The 19,997-nt window shown below is 37.8% G+C and overlaps 1 protein-coding gene across 4 annotated transcripts in view; it reads left to right on the forward strand.

Moving 5' to 3' along the window:
• Positions 1-11,447, forward strand: part of LOC309841216 (uncharacterized protein) — a 52,161-nt gene extending 40,714 nt beyond the window's left edge. For all 4 annotated transcript variants that reach the window (XM_082684147.1, XM_082684148.1, XM_082684149.1 and 1 more), the window contains one exon: positions 5,334-11,447. In XM_082684147.1, coding sequence (XP_082540273.1) covers positions 6,359-8,275 — 1,917 coding nt within the window. In that variant the 5' untranslated portion in view covers positions 5,334-6,358 and the 3' untranslated portion in view covers positions 8,276-11,447. The remainder of the gene's footprint in view (positions 1-5,333) is intronic.
• The last annotated feature ends 8,550 nt before the right edge of the window (positions 11,448-19,997 follow it).

Here is a 19,997-nt window from a genome sequence, read left to right on the forward strand (position 1 = left end):
AAAAGCCACTATTGAAGTATAGTTGATACAAATATTGCACATATTTACTATATATAACTTGATGTGTGGACAGATGTTTACCCCTGGTATACCCATCACCACAATCACAATATCCATCACCCCAAAAATTTTCCCTGTGTTCTTTTGTGGTTTTCTTGGGATTTTTTGTTTGTTTGTTTGTTTTGTTTTTGTTGTAGTTGCTTGGAATGAAATCTATCTCTTAAAATAAATGTAAGTGTACAAATGCCATATGGGTACCTATAGAAACTATGTCATACAATACTATCTCCATTTCACTGATGAGAAGTTGGTGTGTAGGGAAGGAAAAGGAACTTGCTCGTCACTGAACCCACCACTTTACGAGCCGGTCCAGGAGTCATATCTAACTGCTACCATCTGTAAACTATACTGGGGGTGCATCCCACTGAGTTCAAGCCATTATTTAATTCCTGATTGCTTTACTTTAAGGGATGTAAATCCTGTGTTCTCTAACACATATAAAAATCATCATGTAATATTCATCAGGATTCTTATTAACTTATAAAATGTTGGTTTTCTCACAAACTCTAACTATAGCCTATTTGAAAGTATTTTTTCTTGAAAAATTTTCCAAATGAGTCTGAGGTTGGCAGTAAATACAATTATTAGTGTGAATTTTGCTCACTTTAATCCCGAATTTATTTTCTATAAGAAGACAGATTGGAGAGAAAACGGCACCAATAAACTGATGTTATTATCTATAAGGAGATGTATCTGATATTTTAATTTTTTTATTTTTTTAAAAGGTTTTATTTATTTATTTGACAGACAGAGATTACAAGTAGGCAGAGGCAGGCAGAGAGAGAGAGGAGGAAGCAGGCTCCCCACTGAGCAGAGACCCCCCCCATGTAGGGCTTGATCCCAGGACCCTGGGATCATGACCTGAGCCGAAGGCAGAGGCTTTAACCCACTGAGCCACCCAGGTGCCGCTATCTGATATTGTACTATAAACTTCTGGCTTTAGCATTTTTCAAGAATTTGAGATAAAGAACTGAAAGTCTTTTTCCTTTTTCATTAATCTGATTTTTAAAATTTACGTAGGTTTAAAAACTGACCTAATCTTAAAAATGTATTACACTCTTATAAATAATGAGCACCCAATACACATTGGTTTCCTCAGGCCTTCCTCTAAAACTTTGTTAAAGGTACAAAAGTTTCGTGTATATGGTTGGTATTGTCTCTCTCTCTCGGTACTGTGTTCCATATTACATATAAGAATAATATACATAACATAGTTCTAGAAAAATGTGTTTTCTTCCTTAGGTAACAGATAATCTCTGAGTTCACTGTTCTACTTCTGACTTTGCTGTTATAGTACAGATATATATTTAAATGTCCTTTTTTATTTATTTATTAGTGAATTGGCAAGATGGTAATATAAAGATCATCTAGCTATTTAATTAGAAGGAAGTTAAAAAAGAATATATGAAACCAGTCCAAATCCTTCCCTTGGATTTACAGCTGACACATGGTGAATAGATGAGAACATCTGGGAAGCCTAACCCTATGCAACTATTTCTTGGATTTGACCAAGGAAGGAAAAGGCAGTAATGGCATGAAAGATAGCGCTGGGTGTGCTTTCATGGAATCTTCTGTGGCCAACTCTTGGCTGTCTTCTATCCTTGATCACTGGCCTTTCTTTATAGTTGGCATAATAATAGTTAAGCACATGTCCTTAAAAGACACTGACTGTGACTGACTACTTATTCCTACAGATATAGAGCTAATACTATATCAATTCAAAATTAAAACAAGCACATAATCAAACAAGTTGTTATTTCTTAGTGTTCTTTTTGTTTGTTTGTTTGTTTTTTAGGAAATGGCTTACTCTGTTCCCTTGTTCTCGGCTCTGCTTATGGGCTCAGTTTCTTCTTATAAAGTCATCTGGACCCATATTAGAGGGTTTATGTCCAGAGAGTTAGTAGATCATACTGATAAGGGCTCAGATTCCAAAACTAGATTGCTGTTTGAATCCTTAGCTCTTTTAATTTCCATATAGCATTTTTAAGTATATATATTTGAAGTGGTTAACAATTGTCCCCAGGATTTCCTATATTTTCAGAATTTACTATGTTAGACACTTCCATGTTGAGAACAGCTTATTGTGACTTGGTAAATTGGAGGGAACTTTGCCCATTCCATTTCTATTTCTCCTTACCATTCTCTGATAATCTTCCCGTGCCTTAACAATGAGTTTAACTTCTTTCTCATGTTGGTTCTGATTTTACTCTAACACTTTGAAAATTGACTTAACCTTACCATGTCAGTGCCTCATTCCTCGGATGAGGAACATGAGAACATTTACCTCATATTTTAAATACACACACACACATACACGCACATAAACAATTATTTTTATAGAAAACGTAGAATGATGGATTTTTCACAGAAGGCACTGTGTACTGCCGTTACCAAGACCATTGTCCAAGATAGCTTTGACTCATTCTTAAATATTATTAAACTTCATTCTTTTGCCAATGCACTATTATGAGAATATGAACCCTTATTTCACTCTTTTAGCTTCTTTCACTTTTACACTGTTGCCATTTGATCTAACTTAATCTACTTCCATTCCCACCCTCACTTCCCTCATGGTCTTGCCTTTATTCATGCCCCCACCACTGACCACCACAGTCCCCTGGCTGAAATTTTGGTATGACATTCAGAGGTCCTCTAGTACCTGAAATATTTATAAGTTGCTCTTTAGTCTCCCTTAGTCTTATGCTGAAATTGACATTCATTTTTTTGTTGTTGTTCACCTGGAAAGAAAAGCACTAGTCTCTATCCATTCTCTAATTATACCTCTGATTATTACTTTTCCAGGTGGTTAAGGGTGTATGAATACCTTAACTTCTCTTGATCAAGCAGAGAGCCCTCTAGTAACCTAAATGCTATTGCAGTTGTAGCTTTTTCACAGCTGTTTAGGTTTCCTAATTAAAGAATTAAAGAATTCCTCATCCGAGGAATGAGGCACCTCCATATTAGGAAATAAACTGTGCTCTAAATTTTTTAGCTCCTTGATAAATGGGCAGTGGAAATTGAAGAATCCTTAGCATGTGATCTATATCACCTGGCCATATTATACATTTAAGAAATGTTTATTGTTATGTATCTTAGGAAAATGATCTTGCAAACTGTAGATTGCAAAAGATACCAATTTTTTAAAAATTTTATTTATTTATTTGACAGACAGAGATCACAAGCAGGCAGAGAGACAGGTAGAGAGAGAGGAGGTAGCAGGCTTCCTGCTGAGCAGAGAGCCCGATGCAGCATTCAATCCCAGGACCCTGAGATCATGACCTGGGCCGAAGACAGAGGTTTAAACCACTGAGCCACCTAGATACCCCACAAAATACACCAGTTTAAAAAGGACCTACATGAAGTGGTTTAATTACATGAAGTGGTTTACTTCAAAGCTTCTATTTGTTTTATAGGCACAATTTAGTTTTGAAAGACAAAAATGGTAACAGCTAGCTGGTCCTTTCCCTTATGGAACTCACTGTTTAGTTTCATCAGATGTTCTAAAATGCACAACACACACACATGTACACACATCTAAATCAATGACACAACACAACACTACCTCAAAACCTCCTGATGAGGATATGAAACATGTTGCACTTAGAAAATATGGGAGGAAAGGGTCACTGTTTAATGATTACTTTCCTTGAGCATTAACTTAGGACAAAAACCAATCCTTTATGAATGTTATACTATATACTTTTCTCCATATATCTTGAGTTCCTCTGGTTTCTTCCTATAAAATAAATGATTCAATTTCCATAAAATTTTCTAAAAAGCTATGAATGAAATAAAGCATTCCTTTTGGCCTTTTTTTTAAAACATTTTTTTTAGAATGGTTGTCTCAGAAGATATTTTGGGGAAAGGAATGTCTTCATCAAATATGTTTCAGAAACACTACATCCCATGTCTTTATCTTGGTGCCTGAGAGTGAATTTAGACATATAAAAGTATCGGAGAAGATTTTTAAGTAAGAAACATGTATAAATGGATTAACCAAATGATTTTCAAGTTTACTGGATCAAAGAATTCCCTTTATTTTCCTCTTCCTATTGGCAGCTTGAGTTACACTGATATTTTGAGAATCGTCTTGCTTGGGGCCTCAAGTCTGAGGCTCAAATGCTGAGAATAAGCATTTTATCTTTTATCTTTTCATATTACCCATAGAGAATTCTACAGTGAGCAGTTAGATTCTTGAATGATCTTTGCTTATATTTGTGCCTACAAGCTGACCTCTACATGAAACATAAAGAAATCTCATTTATTATTATCATTCTTATTATTAACCATTATTATTATCATCTAATCATGCCCTTCTGTGTGAACAGGGTGAAGTGTGTGCTGCCACTCAGATAACCCTTCCTGTGTAGTCTGAATGCTGAAACATTGCTAGGGGAGGGTAAACATGGGAAAATAAGCAAAAAACAGGGAAAGCACACAAGGAGACTCTTTTCTTCCTTCATATTGTCTCTTCACTTTTCTTACATGCCTTGAAAGACTGTAGGAGTGCCAAAGTGAATGCTGTCTTTAATAAAACAAAATCAGTTTCAAACAGTCAGTACATGTAGTGAAGCTGTGTTTAACTGGACTTGTCCAAATGCTCCCAGCTAGAATCCAAGACCCAGGCTTACTTGTGAATCAATAGTCAATGCCAGACCCAAATAAATGTTCCTGTTATCAGCTTCTTGTGTCTTCATTTTAAGCCTCACTGTGTCACTGTAACCAACAGGGATGATTTCTCTAACTTACTTTTAAAAAATTATCTTATTTCTGCACTTCATAATGTCATAGTCATCATTCTCTTTCTTATTTAAATGACATATATCCTGCCGCTTTTTCATTGTGAAATAATAAACAAACTTCTGACTTTACTCCGCAGTGTCTGCTGAAAAGAACTTTCTCAAGGGTCATTGAGAAGGCCCTTTTGGATAGCATATTCAACAGCCAAATATAAATAACAGGAGAAAAAATTACGAAGGTGACTCCTGTTCTTTTGATGGTTATATACACCTCTATCATTCCATTTTATCTCCCATCACAAAAGCAAGATAAAACTTTGATATTTGATCCTAGAATAATGTTACTAAAGTTAAATATTAACTGCAAAGCTTATGAGTAAATTTCAGTGGCTGAGGACAAAATATAGCCATTTTATGATAACTATGATAAGAGGAAGAAAAAAATTGGTAGCACAAAAGGTTCAAAATGTGAGTTCTTTTTTTATTTTCCTGATAAACAATTCTAATCTCTCTCCTTTTATTTTTCCCCGCCAGGAATACTTCTGCTGTCAGTTAGACTATAAAAGAAGAGAAAGACCTTTGTTCCAATGGTAACAACAAAAAAAACATTAAAAAAATAAAAATCACATTTTTCTATGAAGTAGAGAAGAGTGGAGGATTGGAAGAAGCTAACTGAACTGAATTTTATAGAGAAACAAACACTTCAGAGAAGAGAGAGCAGTAGCTACTTCTTTCTGGGGGTCATTGCCAGGTCATACCATGGGAGGACTGAGAATGCCAAGAGCTAGTTGGAGGAGACTGTAGATTGGAGGAACCTCAGCTCAGACAAGAAATTGTGCCTTTCTCTCTCCCACCCCGCCCTTGAGAAAAACAAACAAACAAACAAACAAACAAACAAAAAACAGTGGATAAAGACCTAGTAGGTAAAGAGAAGTCACCCAGTCTTGGCCATTCTCCAAATGACTGGATTCCAGAACTTTGTGAAATTGAGAAACTAAGCAAACCTTTCTGAAAGTGTAGCCAAATCTTCTAGCTCCCTTATGGACACCATCAAAAGCTAGCAGAACATAGCAGAGATCAGACTAGAGTCAAAAATGAGATCCATACTTATATAACCCAATGGGTTCAACAAATACGTCAATGCACTTAAAAGGGAAAAGAGAAGTCTCTTTAAGAAGTGTTGGGAAAACTTCCTTTCCATGTGGGAAAACAACAACAACAGCAACAACAACCCCGGTCTCTATTATACACCAAACAGAAATGAATTTGAGATAGATCATACTCTTAACATAAAAGCTAAAATTATAAAACTTCTTAAAGAAAGATATGTGTGATATAAGGAGTCTGCCTCTAATTTGTTATCGCTTCAGTGTCATACCTGCCGTGGGACAGACATTGCAACTGTGTCCCCATTGGCTTTAGCCTCTCAGTGACAAGTCCCCACATCCACGGTCAGACATGTAGACTCTGTCCTGGGGGTAGCTACTGCATAGGAGCCAAAACTGAGCAGAGAGAAGACCTCACCCTTTTTCTGGGAGACCATTCAGGTGACCAGAAAAATGGCCTCGGGGCTAATAGCCAGGAGAGAGGCAGCCATTGTGTCATTCCAGGATGTAGCTGTGGACTTCACCCGGGAAGAGTGGTGGCTGTTGAGCCACACTCAGAGGATGCTGTACAGGTGTGTGATGCTGGAAAACTATAGCAACTTGGTCTCCCTGGGAATCCCATTTCCCAAGCCAACACTTGTCATTCTGCTAGAGCAGGGAGAGGAACCCTGGACAGGAGAGGGTGAAGCTCTGCCCAGCTCCTGCTCAGCAGATGCAAAGCCAGAAATTCAACTTGGTTCCTCCTCTGCTCTGGACTTCTGCAGTTGGCAACACCAACACAGGCTACATGATCATTGCCTTCCAATCTGCCCAGGCTTGCTAGCAGGCACTCTCTGCCCAGCCTACCAGAAAGAGCAGCAGCAGCAATCACGCTCTTATGAAAGCTTCTGCAATGACAGAGTGAAAGACAATGACAGAGAAGAAGGCTCCAAATCATTGTTGGATACGACAAGAAGGTTCACCTCCAGAGCTTGCCTCAGCCCACCTGATGGACAGCTAATAAGCTTGAGGGAAGGCAAGACAGTGCTGGAAATAAAGCTCAGCTCAGCTGAGAAGGCAAACCATTTAGAAACAGAGAAATTATTAAAGTGGGTAGATTTCTCAGGATTTGAAGTAACGAATTATGGAAATTGTGGGCTAGGCTTTAGCCAGAAATCAGCCCTCTTTGTTCATCAGAGGACCCACTCAGGAGGAAAGCCTTATTTTTGCAGTGAATGTGATCGAAGCTTCAGCTATAAATCAGCTCTCATCACACACGAGAGATCACATACAGGGGAGAAGCCTTACATCTGCACAGAATGTGGGCAAGCCTTTAGCCAGAAGTCTAACCTAGTCACCCACAAGATGGCCCACTCTGGGGAGAGGCCTTTCGCATGTGAGGAGTGTGGACGAAGCTTTAGCCAGAAGTCAACTCTCATCAGACACCTGAGGACACACTCAGGGGAGAAACCCTTTGTGTGCCAGGAGTGTGGGCGGGGCTTTCGGGATAAGTCAAACCTTATCACCCACCAAAGGACCCACTCATGGGAAAAGCCTTATGTGTGTAGGGATTGTGGGAGGCTTTTTAGAGACAAATCAACTCTCAGCAAACATCAGAGAATTCATTCGGGGGAGAATCCACATTTGTGCCCCGAATGTGGCCGGAGCTTTAGTCAGAAATCGTACCTCATGAAACACAAGAGGACGCACTCAGGAGAGAAGCCTTTTGTGTGTCAGGAGTGTGGACGAGGCTTTAGTGATAAGTCAAACCTTACCACACACCAGAGGACACACTCAGGAGAGAACCCCTATATGTGTGCAGAGTGTGGTCGAGGATTTAGTGTTAAGTCAGCTCTCATGACACACCAAAGGACACACTCTGGAGAGAAGCCTTATGTGTGCCAAGAATGTGGGCAAAGCTTTAGACATAAGTCAACTCTTGTTGCACATCAGAGGACACACTCAGGAGAGAAGCCTTTTGTGTGTGGGGAATGTGGGCGAGGCTTTAGACAGAAGTCACATCTCATCAGTCATCAGAGAACACACTCTGGGGAGAAGGCATATGTCTGCCCTGAGTGTGGACAAGCCTTTAGCCAGAAAGCAAATCTAGTCAGGCACAAGATGGCCCACTCAAGGGAGAAGCCCTTTGTCTGTAGGGAGTGTGGGAGAGGCTTTACCCAGAAGTCAGCTCTCATAAGACATCACAGGACACATTCTGGGGAGAAGCCTTTTGTGTGCCAAGAGTGTGAGCGGGGCTTTAGTGATAAGGCAACTCTCAGCACACATCAGAGAACACACTCAAGGGAAAAACCTTATATTTGCAGTAAGTGTGGAGAAGGCTTTAGGCTGAAATCACTCCTTGCTAGACACCAGAGGACACATCCGTTGTAAAAAACCTTCATGCACAAAATGTGTAAGCAAGGCTTTAGTAATAGATCACAAATCATACCTCGTCATGCAAGAAGAGATAACTTTAGGGAAAATCTCATGTTGTCAAGGGTGGGACTTCAGAGATACCAACTTTCATCAGAGGATAGAGAACCTACTTGTGTGAAACAATGGTTTTCGATTAGTAGCAATTTCATCCCCTGCCTCTGTGACAGTTGGTGAAATCTAGAGACATTTTCTTTTATCACAACTGGGAGGCTGCTACTGGGGTATAACGGATAGAGGTCAAGGATGCTTCTAGACATCCTATGGTACACAGAGCTGCCTCCCACCATAAAAGTCTCCCACCCTGTAAGACTTGGATCTCTTCAAGGCTTGCTTTGGTTCCCAAATCCCCACCATTGGCTCAGAGGAAAATTTCTTACTCTCTTGTAGCTGAGTCTTTTGCCTAGACCTCCATCCTTCCCACTCATTCAATCCAGATCTGATGCCTCTCCCTGCCTTATTTAACTCTTTCCATTTGTTTTGTCAAATATGGTTTTCCCAATAACTCCTTGAACATCTAATTCCAGCCTCTTTTTCAGAAGACTCCAACTCACACAATCACAAGGAAAGAATGGTAACATCATAGTGAAACAACTAAGCCTGCCTACATCACATTAACAAAATTAAGCACTAACATTGAGACAGATTGCCATCCTAAGCCCCCTAACAGGATTCATTGAAAAAGATAACATGTATTTTCAAAATATGTTTCTTCCAAAAAAAAAAAAAAAAAGCTGTTACTTAAGTCTCATCTCATAAGAAATGATTAAATTAAGTAGAATTTTATAAAACAACTCTTCTTACTTTTTAAAAACATCAAAGCCAGGAAAAACACAAAAAGGCTGACAAAGTATTGCAGGTTACAGGAGACTATGGAGACATGGCCATACAATGCTTGGTATAGGATTGACTTGTGGACTTTATATACTTAAAAAGTATATACACTCTACTTATACTTTATATAAATACTATATAGATGTGTGTGTGTGTGTATACACTATAAAGTATATATACTATACTTACACTTAAAAAGTATAGTCATGAAAGACTACAGACTAGACAATATTGCTTAATCAAGGTTAAATCAATGATAAATGCAGCATACTGTGGTCATGAAAGTCATCTTTGCTTTGAAAATACACAAGTCAATGTTTAGGATTAAAAAGATACAATGACTTCAACTTACTCACAAATTGTTAGAAAAAAAAGAAGTGATCTGAAAATGTTCATTGAAAACAAAATAAATATAAAAATATAAACACATTCTCCAGGAGTGGGAGGAAGAAAGAAAGACAGACAAACAGATAGAGGGAGGGAGAAAGAGGACACAAGTAGAACCAATATGAACTCCTGATAAATCCAGTTAAAAGGTATACAACAGTGCCTTATAGTCTTTTTGCAACCTTCTTTTTTTCTGATATTTTATCAAAGTAAAAACATAAGCAAAAAAGAAAAAAAAATGAAAAAGAAGGAAGGAAGCAAGCTCCTGGGATGGTGGGTTGGTTGGTGGTTGGAATAATTACTGTTAGTATTGCACTTGTAACACAGCCTACAATAACTCAACTCCTGAAGAAATCATAAAGATTAGCCCATATTCTAACTGACAGATAAAGGAAAGGCCTCGTACTTTTTGAGAAGTATCCATACATTAGTCTCCAGTATTTTTTAAAAAATAAACAGTGTTCTGAATATGATTAAAAAGGACCAGGTATGGAATGAAATAGAAAATGTAACCTTACTCAAAGTAAAATGGTAGAAGCAGACCAACAGGTCACCTAGTTACCGGAAATCACAGCCATGGCTTTAAATCAATTATTATAACCACTTTAAAGAGTTTATAAGAGAACTGGCAGGTAATTTCAAAAGGAAAAGCAAAAGTCAAAAAAAAAAAACAAATATGAATACTAATATTGAAATATTCAATATCTGAACTTTTTCCATGCCTGCCAATGCAGTAAAATTAACTGCCATTTTCCTTCCATTTCTTTCTGAAATAACTTTCATGAAGATGTAAATGAGTGATTTAAATAAACCCAGAAATAACATTAGAAGGGAGCCATTGGTTTGAAAGTTATTCATCGACTCATTTTTTAGAACCAGGAAAACCAGTCAATAAACCCTGATCTATTCAACCATATTATGAAGAGGCACTACATTTAAAATTTGTTTTTCATATTCTGGACTCTAAAAATTATGCTATTCCTCTCAAATCTGTCATTTGCTTCTGTGATCCTTATTTAGAATTGTTTTTATTTCCAAATTTTAAACAGGATATTTGCTTTCTTTTGAAGCATCTGCCCATGGGGCACCTGGGTGGCTCAGTGGGTTAAGCCTCTGCCTTCAGCTCAGGTCATGATGCCAGGATCCTGGGATCGAGCCCCGCATTGGGCTCTCTGCTCAGCAGGGAGCCTGCCTCCCCCTCTCTCTCTGCCTGCCTCTCTGCCTACTTGTGAATTCTGTCTGTCAAATAAATAAAATCTTAAAAAAAAAAGATAAAGCATCTGCCCAATTAGTTTTCTCTTTCATAAATAAATGTTTTAAAACATATATCCTGTTCTAGATGAGCTAGAATCTTCGGTCTCTTTCTCTGTCCCTCTCTCACTGTCTCTTTCTCTTACTCTGTTTTTTTGTCTATTACATTTCTGTGCCTATTACATTTAGACCAACCCTGTCCCCTAAGTCAGTAAATAAAACTTCTCAGTTTTTGTAAGTCAATTTCAAAGGAGCAATGGCAATTTTCCTGGTTGAGTTATTTTCATTAATCAACATTCCTTTATTAAACATGGTATAATAACAATGGAATGGCTGGATGTGATCCACCTACTGTTGGGATTACAATGGGTGAAATTTCCAGAGAATGATTAGTGTTTATTATGAGAAAGTGACCTTGCAATGAATATAATATAATGAAATGTTTTGGGCAACAATGATTTGTGTTCTTTTCCTCATATTCTTTGACATCAGAGAATGATAAGAATCAATTTCAGTTCACTGTGTTAGTATGAAATAAGACTTAACAGTTTTGGGTTATTGTAATTTATCTGTTTTCCCCTTTTGGCAGAGAGTATGAGCTTATGTTAGATGACATTATTATTTCTTTATATCTCAAATAAACCTTTTTGAAACTGAAGGGATTTTCCTTGTCATTACACACACACACACACACACAAATACACACACTTTCCAACCACAAAACTTGATTTTGTACATGATTATTATTAACAATAATAATCGGAGAGCCTGGGTGGCTCAGTGGGTTAAAGCCTTTGCCTTCATCTCAGGTCATGATCTCAGGGTCCTGGGATGGAGCCCCGCTTCTGGTTCTCTGCTCAGCAGGGAGCCTGCTTCCCCCTCTCTCTCTGCCTGCCTCGCTGCCTACTTGTGATCTCTCTCTCTATGTCAAATACATAAATAAAAATCTTAAAAAGAAAGAATACTTTCTTTGGAAAAGTTTGGAACAAAATGAGCAGCAAATGCATAAGGATTAATTCCTGTAAGTTTTATATTATAACTCAATTTGTGTAATCTTGGACCTTTCGAGGTTATCTGCTTATGCTCAAATACATATTGCCTTATGAGTCCAACACGTGAAATTAAAAACAAAATGTGAAAGAGAGCCATGGATGGTGTTAATCTGGAACTCTCACATGAGAAGTGGGTAGTAAGTTTGTCCACAATATCTCCTTGCCAGACATTTCTTTCTAGTCTCCTCCAGCAAGAACAGAAAGAATCTAGATAGAGGAGTTTCTTTCTAGATATTTGGTCCTCGAAGGAACATTTCTACAGATTCCCCATCTGCTAAATCTGGGTTGGGGGACAAGATCCTCCGTCAACTTCAAAGTACTAGTTGTGATATATAATAGTAAGAGGGCCAAAGGAAAATACTCAGAATGATGAAAGCAAACGATAGATTCGGATAGATTTGGATATTGATGCTTTCAATTACCTCCTACTTCCCTCACCTTCTTATACCCAAGTAGCTAAATCAAAATTGCTGTGTCTATGCTGTAATCTTAGGAAACACAGACAAACTGTCATAGTAATAAAGAACAACCTGCAAAATGCAGTGAGAAGAGTCATAGGAAATCATCTGCATTCACACTCTGGCTCTACCCTTGAATTTGCTCCATGAACATGAAAAAATATTGGGTACCTCTAAAAGCTTCATTTTCTCATCTGCACCATTATCAAGATTAAATGATAATATGTAAACCAGCCCTTTAAAAAAAATACCCTCTTTCTTCTGTTGTGCCCTATTTAACTAGAGTTACTAAGAAACGGAGTAGGTCCGTGGCAGTTGCAGCTTCAAATCATTTTATGACCTTGATCGAGTCACGGAACTCCTGAGTTTCTTTCGACCATCTGCAAAACCAGGATAATCAGAGTTGACACCTGTTTACCATGCTGTGAAGATAAATGTAGTAACATCCACAAAGAGCGCTGTACTTCAGAGGAAGCCAAATGCCACTTCAGTAAAAATAACAATTGTAACATTAAGAAATATTTTATTTCCCAGATACTCTCTGAAGAGATTTAGGCATCTGTTGTCCAGGACTTATTGGCCTCTAATTAAAAACAAATACTTGCCAGTTTTCATTAAAGTCCATTTTAGCAAATTGTTACTGTCCTATAATATACCTATCAAGTGTCTTGCAGATGAACAAAGAACGGTTGGAAGAGCCAGCAGCCAATGGAAAACCCCGCCAGGGCATGTTTCTGTGCACAGTTACCAGTCAGCCAGCAGCATTTTTCACTCAAATTTTACGTGCCTTCCCCTGAGCAAACATTAAGCTTTTTAACGGAGAGATTTTACCAGGATTTTTGATTCTATGTTGCCTAATAGCAGTGTGTGACAAAGATATATGATGCCATAAATCTTTGTATTACATTTAAACAGATCTAGTCTTGTTTGGGCTCTTAGTAATAGCTGTGAGATCTTTCTATATTTAATTTGAAGTTTTGATTTTTCACCATATCTCTAGAAAACGCACTGTCAACATTAAACTGTTTTTTTTTTTTTAATGCAACTGTGCATTTAAGAGATGAACAAAACAATGTGTTCAAAAGCTTGACATGTGCTTATTAAGGAAGCAAGCATGTTTTATGTATGTCTTTAGTTTTCAAAATTCTTCAGCTATCATTGTCTAGATATGGTTTTCAACATATGGCTTATAGAATTATATATGAAAATATTTCTTCTAGACAGAGTTGATGCCCGAACATATTCTATTGAAAGCTAAATGATTCAATGGAGTGTATTTAAAGCACAGTCCACACATTCAGGGCTAGAATGCTGGAGAAAACCTTTATCTGAGTGTCATTCTCTGGACTGAAAGAAAAATCATAACATAAATAACCTTCAAGATATGTTGGCGGTCAAGTCATTACCTAGTAGGTAAAGAAGGAAAACATTTTTTTTAAAGTCAGCGCCAAATAATACTACAAGTAAAGAAAGAGAATAGTGGAGAAAGAAACAGCCTTTCAGAATTCTTTGTGCTTTTCAGACCAGAATCCATCGAAGATATACATCACTGATGCACAAAATTCAAGCCATGGTTATTCTTCAGTTTTCTGCTGACTTAAATGGACTTTTAGCCTTTTCTCTGTAGGATTTGAATGTTACTTTAAAATAGACTGATTTACCAGAGTCTGTTTTTCTTGCTGAAGAAAATTAAAAGGATGAGGAATAAAAGGAATCCTGTTTATAAGGCTGAGCACGTTCAGAATTGTAAAGGCTCCCTCAGACTCAGTAACCCTCAAGGAGTCAGTGAGATGGTCTCTCAGTAGGACTGTCAGTTTCTTCCATGCTCCCCATCCATCCTCTACAGAATCCCTGGGCTGATCTTCCTGAAGCCTGCTGACTCCTGATTGTTTTACAAATAAATGCATTCAAAGCCTTCCAAGATTTTATTCCTACTTGAGTTTATGACCTCTTCTCACTGCTCCCTGATACTTCCTTGACTTTGTGCCTAAATGACCTACAGATTGAATCATGTCCATGGTTTCTGACTTCGATCCATGCCCTGGACACAGTTTTGGATTTACTGTATTCACATGTAATGTGTGTTACTTCTTCAACTACTACTCTATTTCTACCCCTTACGCCGTAACTAATTTGACTCCCTTTAGAACTGGGTTATTATTCCCAGCACTGTATCTGGATCTTTCATGGAGGGTTTCATCAGATCCTCTACTATGCATTAAACCATGTATGTAGATGCCTCATGGCCTCCACTAGGCCTAACATTTTGATCCATATATGGTATAATCTCTCTGGGGTCAGGATTTAATTTGTGATTATATCAAGGTGTGCATCAACCTCTGAGCATGCACTGTATTTAGTGAAACATATATAACTCATTGAATAGATACAAAAGGGAATATTTTTATACTAATTTCATCATTCCTTATTTCATCTGGTACAATTTTGTATTTTGCTCACATTTTTCTTCATTTGTTTTGTTGAGAATGACAAAGTTGCTTCAGTTCACAGAAAGAGAAGATAAAATAAAATACCTTAAATAAAGTCCCGAAGTCCAGAAAAGCAAGCTTTAAAACCACCAGGATTATTATTATTAAAGGACAGGGACCCAAATGGCACTTTCACAGCAGGAAAATTCCAGTTAAGATACTCCTGTCTGAAGAAATAGAAACCAAACTCTTTTCTATCCAATTGTCAAATTCCAAGAAAGGAGCATGTAATCGGTCTAATTGGTCACGCAAGGCTTGTATTGGGGAAGATGAACTACTGTTTATGGTCTGTGTCTGAAAGACTTCTTCCAGTAGTGATGACATAGGTTCAGGAAAATAAATGAGAGTGCTATTAGCAAGGAAAAATAGAAGTTGTCAAAAACGGACACACATCTGCTGCGGAAGATTCATCATGTGGAGACATTAGGTGAAGTGTGAGAGATAATTGTTATTATTTTTTATAATCTGTAATTAATGAACATGTACTTCAAATATTTTATTATACATCATTGTGATGCATCAGACCGGGGCTCTGTTTGCTTTCCACATGATTGCCACAGAATGGCTTTATTCAAAATACCTCCAGGTATGATACAATGCCATGTAATTTTCTATAATCAGATTTCTGGGCTGGTATATAATAATAGGTGCCAAACATTCTGATTGTATGCATAGTATGCTGGTGGGTGTGGCTGGGATATCCTTAAGTACAGAAAGATTTAAGGAGATAAATGGCAACTAACTTAAAAAGAGGATAAGACTTGATGTCCTTTAAAGGAAGTGATTTCTTCTGTGCACATCTAGTTAAAGCAGCAGATTCTACATGAGCCCTACAGGCTGGTCCTCATGGCAAAAACATCCTATGTTGTATAAAGCAAAATAACAGTACTTGTCTTGCAATATTATCTTGGATTTCCACTGCCTGTACATCAGAGAGCTGTTTAGACAGGAAGAAATAGTATTGACTCATTTGTTGCCTGGCTAAAAACATTCACCAAGTGCCTATTCTGTCTTGCAGGGACAGGAGGATTGGGCAAGATCCTGAGAACAAAATGAGAAAAGCTAGCAGCAGTCTTGTAGGAGATGAGTAACCTGATGATTTCAGTAATTATAGTAAGGGGTTATTATTCCCAGAGTTTTTAAGAACCTAGAGGAGAGCTAGCAAGAAGTAAAGGAGAAACACAGTTATGCGCTCATTGACTTCTATAGATGATGCTTGAGTGCCATATTTAAATAGGCTTTAAAATCATTCAGATGAAAAAGGTATGTATGTGGGTAGGGTTGGGGAGAGGTGAGGATGGGTAGAGACTAGGAGTTGGAAGTACACATCTCTCATTTGTTGATGAATGAAAAATATGTTCTGCCACATTGTTCCTGAAAATGAGCTACATTAGTTAAAGCCAATGAGTATATTTTTTGAAGATAACTCTCAGGCTAGTTGCTATTCATCTTTAGAAAAAGAGCTTTGCAAAAGTAAAAACAAAAACAAAAACAAAAACAACCGTTGAAAAACAAAAATAAAACTAGAGGCATCAAGTTACCTGATTTCAAGCTTAAATACAAAGCTGTGGTCACCAAGACAGCATGGTACTGGCATAAAAACAGACACATAGACCAGTGGAAAAGAGTAGAGAGCCCAGATATGGACCCTGAACTCTATGGTCAAATAATCTTTGACAAAACGGGAAAAAATATACAGTGGAAAAAAGACAGTCTCTTCAATAAATGGTGCTGGCAAAATTGGGCAGCTATATATAGAAGAATGAAACTTGACCATTCTCTTACACCATACACAAAGATAAACTCAAAATGGATAAAAGACCTCAACATGAGACAGGAATCCATCAGAATCTTAGAGAAGAACATAGGCAGTAATCTTTTTGATATCAGCCACAGCAACTTCTTTCAAGATATGTCTCCAAAGGCAAAGGAAACAAAAGCAAAAATGAACTTTTAAGACTTCATCAAGATCAAAAGCTACGGCACAGGAAAGGAAACAGTCAAGAAAACAAAGAGGCAACCCATGGAATGGGAGAAGATATTTGCAAATGACAGTACAGACAAAAGGTTGATATCCAGGATCTATAAAGAACTCCTCAAACTCAACACACACAAAACAGATTATCATCAAAAAAAACGGGCAGAAGACATGAACAGACACTTCTCCAATGAAGACATACAAATGGCTATCAGACACATGAAAAAATGTTCATCATCACTAGCCATCAGGGAGATTCAAATTAAAACCACATTGAGATATCACCCTTCACCAGTTGGAATGGCGAAAATTAGCAAGACAGGAAACAACATGTGTTGGAGGGGATGTGGAGAAAGGGGAACCCTCTTCTGCTGTTGGTGGGAATGAAAGTTGGTGCAGCCTCTTTGGAGTACAGTGTGGAGATTCCTCAAGAAATTAAGAATAGAATTTCCCTATGACCCTGCAATTGCACTACTGGGTATTTACCTCCAAAGATACAGATATAGTGAAAAGAAGGGCCATATGTACCCCAATGTTTATAGCAGCAATGGCCATGGTTGCCAAACTATGGAAAGAACCAAGATACCTTTCAACGGATGAATGGATAAGGAAGATGTGGTCCATATATACTATGGAGTATTATGCCTCCATCAGAAAGGATGAATACCCAACATTTGTAACAACATGGACGGGACTGGAAGAGATGATGCTGAATGAAATAAGTCAAGCAGAGAGAGTCAATTATCATATGGTTTCACTTATTTGTGGAGCATAACAAATAGCATGGAGGACATGGGGAGTTAGAGAGGAGAAGGGAATTGGGGGAAATTGGAAGGGGAGGTGAACCATGAGAGACTATGGACTCTGAAAAACAATCTGAGGGGTTTGAAGTGGCGGGGAGGGGGGTGGGAGGTTTGGGGAACCAGGTGGTGGGTATTAGAGAGGGCATGGATGGCATGGAGCACTGGGTGTGGTGCAAAAATAATGAATGCTGTTATGTTGAAAATAAATAAAAAATAAATTAAAAAAAAAACAAAACAAACAAAAAAGCAGCAAAAACAACCTAGTTGTGTCCATCTAAAATGATACTTGATAGGATATGTGAAGGCTGCAGCTGTTGATAACACAGTGGGATATTTTTGCCTCCAGAGAAACAATCCCAAAGATAGATTTGTTGCCAAAACAAAAGGGTCGGGAAGAAATAAGAATTTAGTGTAGGAATCATAGTGAAAACACTGATTCTGTACAAATGGTCAAATGATTGTTTTTCTGTTATCTGAGCCAGATTGTGGTTTTTGGAATTTTTCTCTTAAGTAGCTTGTTTAGGTAGAAATTTTATGAACAAAGATTTTTTTTTCTTTTTTAGTTTTATACTATCTGAGTTAATAACTAAGATTTATCAGCCTCCATCCAAGATAGGGAAAAAAATTTAATCCATCAACAAAGCAATGAGAATATTAAGACAGTCATCCCTTTCTCTTTGAGATAGTCAGGTGGAAAGAAAGGCACTAACATGTAGACACCAAAGGAGTTAGCTTTACTAAAGTTGAACCAGGAAAAATATATCACAGTTATAGATTCACATCTCATATTACTATTGTCACCCAAACTCTGAATATATCAATGAATCTCTACCAGTCTTCACGGGCATCAAGTCAGCTGAACTCTCTAGTTATTTCCCTCATAGAAGACAGCCTATTTCATCTCTGGGACACTTGAATTGTTAGGAAATCCTTCTGAAGTTTGTTTGCAATTGAACCTACCTTTAGTATCTTGCCTATTGTCTAATTGTTCTGCCTGCTGACCCTTCCAATGTCCACATATAGCAAACATATTTCACAATATTTTACTACCCAGGCTAACCAACAGCCCATTCCTCAAATGTTTCTCATGTACTATCAAATGTGTTCTCCTCATCCTTCTTTTCTAGAACATGTGACATTCTTTTACATCCTCCTCAAAAGGCAAGATAATTTATGAATCTCACTAGTATGAGATTTGTGTCAATAATTCCCTTAGAGTTTTGGAGACCTCAATGAATTTGGGAAGTAATGAAAAGATGAAGATTTCCTTTCTTTGATTTCACTTACATTGTTTTTCTGCAGGTGTAATCTGCAATAGCCCAAATCTTTTCCAGTCATTTACACACCAAGTGTGGTTTTCTATTTATAGACAGGGGAAGGGATATTCAAATTATAATACTCTCACCTCCCTTTTCTACAGAGTTTTAGGGTTCCCACATTAGGAAATGTTTCCCTGATGTTTGAGAATTGGCATAATGTAACAGAAAAGGCAGTTCTCAGAAAGATCTATGTGTAGATAAATCCCTGTTCTGTCACATTTAGCTATTACTGTCTTCGATTCTCAATGTTTACATCCTTTACTTGAAGACAACTTTCAAGAAGTTATGTTGGGGCACCTGGGTGGCTCAGTGGGTTAGAACCTCTGGGTTCAGCTCAGGTCATGACCCCAGGGTCCTGGGATCGAGCCCCGCATAGGGCTCTCTGCTCAGCAGGGAGCTTGCTTTCCCCCATTCTCTCTCTCTCCCTGCCTCTCTGCCCACTTGTGATCTCTCTCTCTCTGTCAAATAAATAAATAAAATCTTTTAAAAAATAAAAATTAAAAAAAAAAGTTATGTTAAGGTTTAATGCTAGTTTGGGGCACCTGGATGGCTCAGTGGGTTAAAGCCTCTGCCTTCGGCTCAGGTCATGGTCCCAGGGTCCTGGGATTGAGCCCCACATCGGGCTCCTTGCTCAGCAGGGAGCCTGCCTCCTCCGCTCTCTCTCTCTGCCTGCCTCTCTGCCTACTTGTAATCTGTCTGTCAAACAAATAAATAAAATTTTTTTAAAAATCCTTTAAGATTTAAGGATAGTTTATTTGGAAAGTATTAAGAGTAGAGAATGCCTTGTTCTTGGGAAATGCTCTATCAATGTTAGCAGTGTTGGGGGAAGGGCATCTAATTCACCTCTAATTTAATAATAAAGGCATATTCTCTAGACATGACAAAGAATAAGACCTTCAAAACCAAAATGTTTTGCCCAACTTTGTAGATCTACTTAAAATAAGACTAAAGACTAAAGACCCTAATCCTTCATGGTGTTTTCTTTCCATGATACCAGAACTATTATAGATTATGATCTTGCTTCTGTTGTTATATATAAATGTAAATCTAAGAAAGTAGATATTGACTAAAAGAACAGATATTCTATCAGACTTACTTCAAAGTACCTC

The sequence above is a fragment of the Mustela nivalis genome, assembly GCF_964662115.1.
Source record: "Mustela nivalis genome assembly, chromosome: 9".
NCBI lineage: Eukaryota > Metazoa > Chordata > Mammalia > Carnivora > Mustelidae > Mustela > Mustela nivalis.